We start from the raw sequence: 10,921 nt of genomic DNA, 5'->3' as shown, positions 1-10,921 counted from the left end.
ATATAAGGAACATTCATTCGCAAAGGGCCCTCTAATTTTTATTTGTTAAACTAAAAATATTAATCCAACGGTTTAATACATCAAAAATACTCTTTTTTAAGTTATCTGCTAGCTTTTTTGATCAAGTATAAAATGGGTTATGCACAACTCTCAAAGTGAAGTATCAGATAAATATTTAGCTATCATCATTTGAACTTAAAACTTCTCTTTGCTATATAAAAGATGCCAAACTAATTTTTTTCAAGAGAACAATGTTAACACAGCGGAACATTTCTAATATCAATGTTCATTGTTTAATGGTGGCTAGGTTATGAATTATGATAAGAAATTAAGAAATGTGGGTAAATAATTTAGGCTCGTTAATTTTTTTTTGAGACTTATTATGATTGATTAATTAAAAATTTAAATTAAAAATAATTGATTTCTACACAATAATATTTTCATGGGTTAGTACAACAAGTTTTGTAGATTTTTTTTAATTTTAATCTTATAATTTTATAAATTAAAAAAAAACCAAATTCTACTTATTTAACAAAATAAGGTGGTCCGAATTGAATCTAAAAAAATGACAAAACTCTTCGATGTGCAAAATTTATGCGAAAATTGTTCTAAATAAAAATTTAAAAAAATTAACGTAAAAATAGAAATATAAAACAAAATTCTATCAAAATTAGTCTAGAAATCCACGTAAAAATTTCCATCCTGTTTTCATTAATTTTCAAAATTTGTAAATTTGCCTAACTACCTTAAATAATTTTTTTTTATTATAGATGTTTTAGTCATTTCATATATAAATCTTTATTCTAATTTTCATTTATCTCTTTTCTTATCTCTAAAGCTACATTTAAAAGAAAAATCAAAATTAAATTAAATTATGTCTTAATATTTATATTAAACAAATATTTTTTAAAATATTATTAAAATTTCAAATTTTATGTTGGAGAATAAAATTCTGGTGAAGAAACCTAGATCTAGTATCAGTCCGTTCCCTCTGTCTGCAGCTACCCGCTCCACTCACCGCCGCGTCCATTCTCTTCTCCACCGCGTCCATTCTCCTCTGCCGCTGCTCCGTGCTCTCCTCTTTGCCATTGCTCCGTTCTCGCGTCCGCTCGAAAGAAGCCGCCGGTCGTACCTCCTCCTCCTCTTCCACTTCAGGTTGGATACTTTCTCCCTCTCTGTAATCTATTACACTTCGGGTTTATTCTTCTTGGGTTAAATTTTTTACACTTGGTATCTCAATTCTCAAATGTGAAAGTGAAACTTAGTGGAAGTTACAGGGTCTAAAAATACACTACTTTGATTTACATGTGAAGTGAAAAATGTTTGTATTAGTGATCTTCAGGATTCCTGAGACTTGTAGCATATTTATTTCTTCTGTTGTTAGGTTTGTGTTGCATTCTTCTTCCATGCCTTCTTTTTTCTGCCCCCTCCCCCTATCTTTTTTCCTCTCTTTTTTAAATTTTTTCTGAAGAAAATGGGATAAGAAAAAAAAAATCATGTACGGATATATTTGAAATGGGTTGAATCAAGTGCAAATGACAACTTGCACATTTAAGTAAAAAATAAATGGAGTAAGCAACTTGCTTGTCTTAGCCATGTCTTAGGTTGCCCAATGTTTTCTCCTGAATATAAACATTAAGGAATAAGAATGGTGGTAGTCATTGCCTCACTAGATTAATGCTATGCCTAATATTCTGTTACTGTTTAGCCCTTTTCCTTTTAAATCTGTGCTCCTAGTAAATATTATTTTGAAATTATTTGGGTGGCTAAGGCTTCTTAGTCGGTAATGGCTTGTTTATGATATATGTTAACATATTTATGTATTCTGTTGTTTTAAAAGAGAATTTGGAGTTGTTTGTTGGAAGTTGTACTTTGGTAATGAGACAATGTTTGAAGGTGAAGACTTTGTTTTATGGACATTTTTAGAAATTTAATTTGTGTTAAAACTATTGAGAAATACTATGATGTGTTATTTTATCTTTTTGGACATGATATTGAATTTCAATTGATTTGTATTTTGTAATATTGGTCAAGATATATTTGTATGTTGTTCACTGTTTTATGATTTTTTTATCAATTTTTTTTAAAAAATTTCATAGAAATGATCCATTATAGAGATGGGGAATGGGGCCTGCTGGGATTGCGGGGAAGCAGGGAATGGGGATGGGGGTAAATATTCCCCCACAATGGGGATTGGGAACGGGGACAGGGACGGGGAGCAGATCAGGGTTTGGGGACAGGTTGCAGGGAGGCATCCCCGGCTCCGCCCCGCCCCGTTGACATCCCTACTCTAAGATGAACCGAGGCACGAGTCTCCAAGAGTAGCTGGACCCACTTCAAACTGTAATCACATTAAATCACAGACACCCTAAGAGAGTAGAGGGAGAAAGAAAGAACTAAAATAAAAGAATGGAAAGGGAGGGAAACAGAGGAAGAAGGTGAGGATGACGGCTGTGAGAGAGCTGCTGCACCACTGCGGCCACACTGTTTGGTCTTTGCCACTGCGGTTTGCCCTCTCTGTTCTGCTTCTGCCTTGTTGCTGCAGAGCCGGATTCCACACCTCTACAGCTGTCCCTACAGCTGCACTGCTGGTCAACACCACTGCAGCCACCTTCATTTTCTGCACCACACACAAAAAATTAGTCAAATTGAGGTACGGGTTTCTTTTAAACTAAAGCATTTTTATTTACAATTGCAAGTTTAATAAAAGAGTATGTACGGGTTGATGATTGTTTTATGGATTGTTTACCTTTAATGAGAGTTTGATTGATCTAATTTTTATGATTGACGATGGTCATGAATGGTTTATGATTACTCAAGTTTATGAATATAGAAAGCCTAATTATGGTTGATTGTGGTGGTGGTTGAGGATTGATGGTTATGTTAGTTTAATTGGAGTTTAATGTGGTGTTGAGATCATGATTGGTGCTAAATTTCTAGGTTGGAAATCCAAAAGGAATTTGTTTATGGTTCATGATTATAATAATGAAAGTTGATTTGAAAATCTTTTTAACGTATTAGAGGTTGAGAAATTGTCGAGGAATGGTTGGTTTTAATGGAACCTTAAAGGAAATATGTCCAAGTTTTAGGGGAGGTTATGTCAAATTTTTTCTAATATTTAAATGAAAGTAAGTAGGGATTATGTGTGATGGACTTGGTTATCTCATGATTTTGGTGATGATTAATTGATGATAGAATGATTATAATGATGCTGGTTGAGGCCCATTGCCCCTTGGTAGGTGGATTAGTTGTTTCTAAATCCTTGAGTTTTAAGGTGAGTGAATTCTGAGATTAGGAGATAAGTTGACGAATGGGTAAAGAATAAAGTTAGGTAATTTGTAGTTATGGAATAAATAGGAAATTGGTTCAATCTTGGATAAGTGGGTTTTGGGCATAGTTTGGAAATTAAGTTAAGTATATAGGTTTGAGGGTCACAATAGTTAGTAAGATTAATTAGAAAATGTCCTTTTATATAACATCATCATAAACATGTAAATTAACAAATTCCAATAGAATTGTCCATTTATATAATATTATTGTTAATTGTTAATTCTTTACCTTGGTATAATTTGTGAGATTAAAGTTTTATTTATGTAGTAAATATTGTTGCCTTTGTAGGTAATATCATTTTCTTCTAGTTAAATTGTTGATTTTAAGTTACTGATTTTTGAGTTAGTGTTGTCATGTTTTTAGGATGGTATTTTTTAACTTAATAATGTTAATTTTGGCAGATGCTAATTTTTTAGTTAAAATTATTAGGGCTATTTTAGTTAAATAGCATAAAATGCCCAAGAATATTCCATTTTACCAAACACAGGAATGTTAATTCCAAGGAACCGTGTACCTACCAACATGGTCAAATAAAATTCAGTCAGAGGAATTTTATGCTATTCTTAACCTTGTACCTACCAACATGGTCAAATAAAATTCAGCCCACCTTCCAAACACACCAATATAGATTTTTGGATTCATGTTTTTTCTTTGGCTTGAACAGTGAAGTGGACTGAAAATGGATGAGGCAGAGGCAAATACAGCAGTGCAAGCACTGCCTGAAATGATGTCAGCGAATGTGGAAGCCTTGCTTGAGGTAATGACAAACTTCTACCATTTTATTGTTTGCTACACATAAACTCTTTCAGTTAGCATGAATCTGAATGTGAAGTATTGAATGTTTTGAAGGCCGCGAGGTATGATGACATGGATGATGTTGTGATCTTAGCATCTAATGGTGTTCCTCTTGATTCCAAGGATGAACAGGGTAGGACAGGTATATATATGGTTATACAAAATTAGTAACTCTGGCATGGATAACCAAATTTAAGAAAACGAAGTGGTTATGATGCACTTTACCTTCCATTTGTAGTTAACTTTGCTCCTTTAATATATGAATACAGCTCTTCATATGGCTGCTGCTAATGGGCATATTGAAATTGTGGAGTACTTAATTGGTCAAGGTGTGGTGAGTGGCTTTTTCATAAATATTCTTTTTATTGCTGTCTTTTTTATCATCTCAATTAAGTCATTGTTCAATTACCACTGTATGGAAAGTTGTTTTCTGTCCTATAGCAAATCACTCAATTGGCCGTCACCACTTTTTATCTTTGCACTTTCCAATTTAGTGGTGTCAAATCATGTTCAGTGATGTTCTGCTGTAGTAGCAGCAGAAGAGTAGAAGATGTAGTATAGAATGATGGAAGGGAGTGGAAGAAAGAGTGGAAGAGAGACTGGATAATAAACAGAGCAGGTGGAAGATTTCTAGGTGATACCTTCCCAGTCTTTGTATTCATTGAAGAACTAAGTACTGAAAGGAAAGAAACAAGGTAGCATTTGAGAGACTACCACTCTCCTAAGGTCATGCCCAACCTAGATCCTTTTCTGCCCTATTGATTTCCTTTGTCCCACCTTGTATACACTCAGTCGTCTCTCCTATATCAGAATTCATCCCTCACTCGTGCCCTCCCCACTAACTTTTTCAGCTGTCCTATTTGTTACCTCAGCTTGCTTCACCATTCTTCACATACCTTGACATGAGAGTATTCATGAACTCAAATCCCTTTAAGGCATTTCATCAAACACTACCTCTCAATCCCCAGTTCACCAAACTTAGCAAACATATCCCTGTACTTAAACCTCAACAGAAAACTTTACAAGCATAACCTATGATCATTGAGTTCCAGAAAAAACAAGTTCTTTGACGAAATTTCGTCAGATATATTGTTTGCTTCTCTCATTTCAGCCATATGAAGCGTAGAATGCAGCAAGCTTTGTTTTGAAGTAGGTGTTGTGGATTGCAGATGATGACATAACAGTGGAGTTGTTTGGCCATGAGAGCCGAGAGGGACCTGGAGTTGGCGAGGGGGTGAAGCAAGGTTCCAAAATGGAGAGAAGGGGGAGGAAAAGTATGGGATGTGCGAGAAGGAGGGTGTTATGGGAAATGGGTGAACGTGTTCAAAACAGTGGTGTTGCATGGTGGTGGCTTTAGTTTGAGCGTGAGTTCATGAAACATGAAGGTACAGGAGAAGGACCACAATACGTAATGGAATGGATAATGGTACATTTTATGGCTGTCAGGCGAAGGAAATTATCAAATTAAGGTCATATTGTTCAATGAAAGGAGAGGAGAAAGATAGGGGGGAGATAAGCCATGAGGGTTGGATTTGAGAAAGAGAATGAAGTGGCAGTTGCATGGTGGTGGACTGGTGGTTGTGGTAATATGGTACTTGGTTGGTTGGAGAAGAAGAATAAATAGTCGATGATGATGAAGGATAAAAAAGGGTATTTTTGGAAGAAAAAGGTTGAATTTTGACTGGAGGACAATAATAAGATGTTTGATATAAAAATAAGGTGGTTCAAACATTAGGGATAAAATTAGGGCTTAATCTAATCATTAGGGACTTAAACAAAACGTTATCCAAAAAACTATATAACATTTCATTATTTGAGGATTTTGCAGATTCTGAGTTTCAATCTTGTTAATATTATTACGTTTATTGTAGTAATTTTAGATTTTAAGAACGATGTTATCAGACACTAATTGTGTGACTTTTGTTCATTACAATTAATTTTTTTCCCTTGTTTACAAGTAATAGTGTTATCACTTTCAGAAAGCAGTTCGAACAATTTTTTACTTTGTTTTACCAAATAATATATATGAGAATTTTTGTGTCCACTCCCTGCAAATAAAAACACCAATGTTTGTAACTGTTGTGTTTAATTAGAGTGTTTCCAGTGGATCAATCTATAGCTTGTACATTTTGGTATGCTTCGGTCTAGGAAAAATCAGACATGATTTACTTGATATTTATTTCATCTTTTACCCTATTTGACTGTACTTGTTGATGAATGCATGTAATTCATCCTAATCCCACATATAAAGTAGCACTAGGAAAGACTTAAAGAATCCGTTTTAAATGTTGGGAATGTCATTCATGGGATGTGCTACATCAATTAACTAGATAAAGTATCCACACTGCTTTGAAAGGAATGAGAATTAGATTGCAAACTATGAGAGTTTAAGAATCAATTCGTCTAAAGTAAGGGGTAAATGAAATGTGGAAATTGACTCTCGAATCCTTTTATATTTCTCTCATGTTTCCCTCTCCACCTATGCTCTTGCACAAGATGGGGGTTTAAAAATGGGTGTTTGAACGACAGGATCTTAATGTTGCAAACGAGGAAAAGAATACACCTCTTCACTGGGCTTGTCTCAATGGACATGTTGAGGTAATACTGTTTTGTAATAAGAGCATCCCTCCTTATTTCACATATGATGGTTTCTTTCTTATAACAGGCAAGTGTTGTTTCAGGTTGTGAAAAAGTTAATCATGGCTGGAGCTAATGTTGGTGTTTTGAACAGGTTTGTCACGTTACTTGAGTTTGAAGCGTTTCAAAATGTATGTATGTATCTATGCGGTGCTTTACTTTTTCTCATGCATCCCTTTTTCATAATGCATCATGTTTTCAGTCATGAGAGGACTCCAATGGATGAAGCTGTTACTAGAGGCAAACTAGAAGTGATGGATGCAATTAATGAAGCAGTCGCACTAGTTGAACTTCGTTGCGCAATGGTTTCTACACAAGAACCTTCAAGTTAATGTAATGCAAAGCTTTTTGTAAAGGTTGCAGATGTTTTCCTTTAGACTAGAATGGAGCATAATTTAGAGGGAAATATATTCCATCTTCAGATATAATTATATAATACTATTTGTGTTCTCTATTTCTAAATTATATACTTTTGTCCCTATCAAATGTTAAAATATAACATTTTTAATTTATTTTAAAACGGCATCATTTTTTCTATATACTTTTTATTAGTAGTTACGCATACCTTCCTAAATAGTTTGATTACTCTCCTAAAAGGAAATAAAGATCATAATCATAAAAAAAATATATTGTAATTAATAATTTTTTTTTAATTTATAAATATAATTAAGAGGAATGTTAGAAGATTATCAGAATTTATTATTTTTTATCATTGTTAGCTATCAATATTTAAAAGTATGGGATAAAGTATATTGATGGATTACTAAACTAGAGAAACTAGACTAAAAGAATTGAGTTGATGGTTAAGTGATGGACAAAAATAATAAATTCTGATAGCTCTCTAAGATTTCTCTATAATTAAATAGTCATTTCTAACTATAAAAGATTTGGACACGATAAATTTATCCACAAAACAAGAGAATTAAAGTTGTACCCATGAAAAATTGGCTCAATATGACAACTGTTCAAACTCTACAAAATTATCCAAAAATTTCAAATTACCCTTCTTCTACGGCTTACTCATCACTACCAGCATCATCATCACATTACTGACAAATTTATGTTATTTTCTATGTTCATTCTGATAAGATTTGTTTTTTCTCACTACTAATATATTTACTATATGTGTCTTGATTTGAAAGACATGATTTTATTTTATTTGGTCGTTTTAGCCTTAGAACCAATTTAATGGCTGTAAGTTTACGTAGGAATGACAGAATTTTCAGGAATCAAGAATCAGGTATTGTAGGAGTAGTTAACAGGTCGATGGGTATTGTCAAAGATGATTAAAAATTAGTTTATTTTATCTGTTTAATACTTTTCTCTTGAGATGTTGATACTCCACCTTGTTATGTTGAGCTTTTTATTTCAAAAACAAAAAACCAGTTTAATGGTCTTTCCACAAGCTAGCCTTATGACTCTTTTACTGTATATATTTCTATTTTATACTTTTTATACGTATTTTCTTTTCCGTAGTTGTGGTTGTCAAAAGTAGTTAACTAGTTTTGCATTGTTGAATGAGTATTTTGCTTTATTGAAACCTTGAAATGAAACCTACTTTTACAAGATTTGATGTACAATATCAATTAGCAGCGAAGAAAGACATAAGGGGATCATAAACAAGTTTGTGAGCATTGACAGCCATAACAAAATCACCATGAGCATAGTCTTTGATAAACACCTGCACGAGCTTATTCCTGTCATGATCTTTGAGCTCCGACAGCAAAATTTGGACATCCGTTACATCAGCTAACATGTCTGTCCCTCCATAACCAAAGAAAAGTGGGAATTCTTTTGGAATGCTAGCCATATCATAAGGAGGAGGATTAGGTTGTCCATAGTGTTGTATATTTTCTTCTCGATGTCCATAGTTATACTTTGTAATTTTCCCTGTTCTTATATCTATTCAAATTGAAGCCATATATGAAGAAACATTAGTTCATCAATTTAGAATTTTATAAAAATATAAATAAAATGCTTCAAATCAAACAATATCTTGTTATTTAAATTTTATAAAATAAAATTATCAATAAGATAAGACTTTCAACATAGAATACCTAATAAAAAATACCCTTCAATAACAAAATTCTCAAATATTATTATCTACTTGAAATACTTACTTTGTGATAGATGTATCAAATTCTTCGTTGATGATGCTTGTGGTTCATAAGTAGCAATTAATTCCAGTCTTGAACCATTTATGCAGCAATTGGGACCTAAAATTTTGATTAATAAACTTCAAAATAACGCCTTATTTTAGTGGAATCAACATATATATGAATAAAGTGTCTGAAATTCATCATTCCAATGATACAAGTACCTGTAAAAAGATCTAACATATTTGAACAGTCCCTCGGTTTTAGTGCTTTGCAAATTTTCTTCAAAAGTTTGGATGCAATTGCCCTATTCATTAGAAGAGCATATTAGTAGTGAAAAGTTTTGAAAAAGATAAGAAGTGAAAACTCAACATAAGGTTCTTTTTATTACTCGTTGGGAACGATTTTGCAAATGCCTAACCAGTAAGCTTTCTGTAAAAAATATCAAGAAAAGAGAATAATTTTGTTATTTTGTATTTGTTGACATTTTCATTGCTCAAGTAGAGTATATTTAATTTGTGTGATTTATGTGTATCTTACATCTGCCATGAAAAGGTCACCAGCAATCTTTGATGGTGGTGAAGTAATATGATTCAAATGAGCAATTGGACTAAGTAATGCCGCTGATCTCAACATATTCAATAGTTGATTTTCGGAGAATGCACCTAAACCTATTAAAGTACCCTGAAATTCCATGTTATGGTTATTCATACACACACATATGTATAGTAGGATGATTTAAATAAGATAACAAAAAAGTAAAAACCAGAACTCACCAAGGAATGACCCACGTAGTGCATTTTTTGACCGGTATGTTTGAATACATATCCAACTGAAGCAGGAAGATCGTAACTCAGTAACTGATCCCATGACCAATCCCAATATGCCTATTAATAACACAATAAATTAGCTCAAATCTAGTAGTTAAAATTTACACAAGCTGTAAGAGTGTTCGTGTGCCAAATGAAGTCGCTTTGATTTTCTCCAAATTCGATACTAAATTATGTCTGGATTTATCTTCAAGTCTATACTTATTTTAAATCTGACAGAAGTTTCATAATCTGACAAAGTGAACGACCTTCCCAAACAAGCAAGTTCCATTATCTTCCTCCAGTCTTGTTTGGTGTCGAATTTCAAAATCAAATGTAAATTTATATCTTATATGAAACATGAAGAGGACTAGTTAAGTGTATTTATTCAATATAAAAAAAATAAAAATTAACCGTTTCATCAGGAGCAAGTGATGTATGGCCTTTGCTATATCTTGACCCACGAGAATTGGCAATCCACACATCATAGCCGTTGTCCGCTAAGATATATCCCAATGATTCTTTTGGATTGTTGTACAACCATATTATACCATCCTGGAAAAAATATAATTAAAACAAAATAAATATAATTGTCTATAATTAATGAATGTTAAATAAGATAAGTCTGACTTATTTTTTTTGTCTTTATAACATTACCCAACTTCTCATATCTCTATTGCAGTAACACAACTTACCACAAAGAGTCCATGTTGCAAGAAAACTGGTGGCTTGTTTGCTGCCTTACCGGATCGCGCCTTCGGCATCCTCTGCAGACTAAGGATGTAACCATCTTCTGTCGTAACCTGATCGAGTTCAACAAAAAAAAAAAAAAGAAATTTCCTTCAAAAAATAAATACCTCCAATGGTATACATGGGAATAAACTTAATACAGTAAGTAATAATATGCACCTTGTGTTCTTCACAAGTGTAACCGTTTTTCTCTACCATTATTTTGCAAATACCGGTATCTGCTGCAGCAATAGACGACGATGCTGGCAATTCATTATTTTCTTGCAGTGGTTTTCTCCCATGCACTGGTGTAATGCGAATCAATAATACCAGAAGCAAACTAGTAACAATATTGGCCATTGATAATGTGTTATTATGTTCCAATGCGTCTTCAAAAAACTTTTGACGTGCAAAGACGAAGATTGAGAATATATATATGCTTTTCACCTTACTAGTTTTAACATTTTCTTTCTCGGGGTGGAGTTATAAAGTGTTCTTAAAGCTGTGATCAATGGCTAATTTTTT

At 33.2% G+C, this 10,921-nt stretch overlaps 2 protein-coding genes across 5 annotated transcripts; one reads left to right on the top strand and one right to left on the bottom strand.

The window, feature by feature from the left end:
* Positions 1-242: 242 nt before the first annotated feature.
* LOC112777128 (uncharacterized) lies at positions 243-7,282 on the top strand. Of its 4 annotated transcripts, none has more exons than XM_025821419.2 (8): positions 243-1,155; positions 2,100-2,653; positions 3,995-4,087; positions 4,180-4,267; positions 4,395-4,459; positions 6,655-6,723; positions 6,807-6,856; positions 6,965-7,282. In XM_025821419.2, the coding sequence occupies exons 3-8, from the start codon at positions 4,010-4,012 to the stop codon at positions 7,092-7,094; spliced, it is 480 nt and encodes a 159-aa protein (XP_025677204.1). In that variant the 5' UTR covers positions 243-1,155; positions 2,100-2,653; positions 3,995-4,009; the 3' UTR covers positions 7,095-7,282. The 4 variants fall into 4 exon arrangements, with proteins under 4 accessions (XP_025677204.1, XP_025677205.1, XP_025677203.1 ...); XM_072227503.1 differs by having other exon boundaries at positions 917-1,155; positions 4,180-4,258; XM_025821420.3 differs by lacking the exon at positions 2,100-2,653 and having other exon boundaries at positions 914-1,155; positions 4,180-4,258.
* Positions 7,283-8,344: 1,062 nt separating this feature from the next.
* LOC112775847 (triacylglycerol lipase 2-like) lies at positions 8,345-10,795 on the bottom strand. Its single transcript, XM_025819743.3, has 9 exons — positions 10,577-10,795; positions 10,363-10,470; positions 10,082-10,222; positions 9,635-9,745; positions 9,399-9,542; positions 9,250-9,290; positions 9,083-9,165; positions 8,883-8,978; positions 8,345-8,664 (listed from the first exon to the last, which is right to left on the bottom strand). Exons 1-9 carry the CDS (start codon positions 10,754-10,756, stop codon positions 8,345-8,347), a joined length of 1,224 nt encoding a protein of 407 aa, XP_025675528.1. The 5' UTR covers positions 10,757-10,795.
* Positions 10,796-10,921: the final 126 nt, after the last annotated feature.

This window comes from Arachis hypogaea, chromosome 19 (genome assembly GCF_003086295.3).
Source record: "Arachis hypogaea cultivar Tifrunner chromosome 19, arahy.Tifrunner.gnm2.J5K5, whole genome shotgun sequence".
In the NCBI taxonomy this organism is placed as follows: Eukaryota; Viridiplantae; Streptophyta; class Magnoliopsida; order Fabales; family Fabaceae; genus Arachis; species Arachis hypogaea.
Note: the sequence above shows the minus strand (reverse complement) of the source record. Positions and strands in the feature narration are given on the sequence as shown.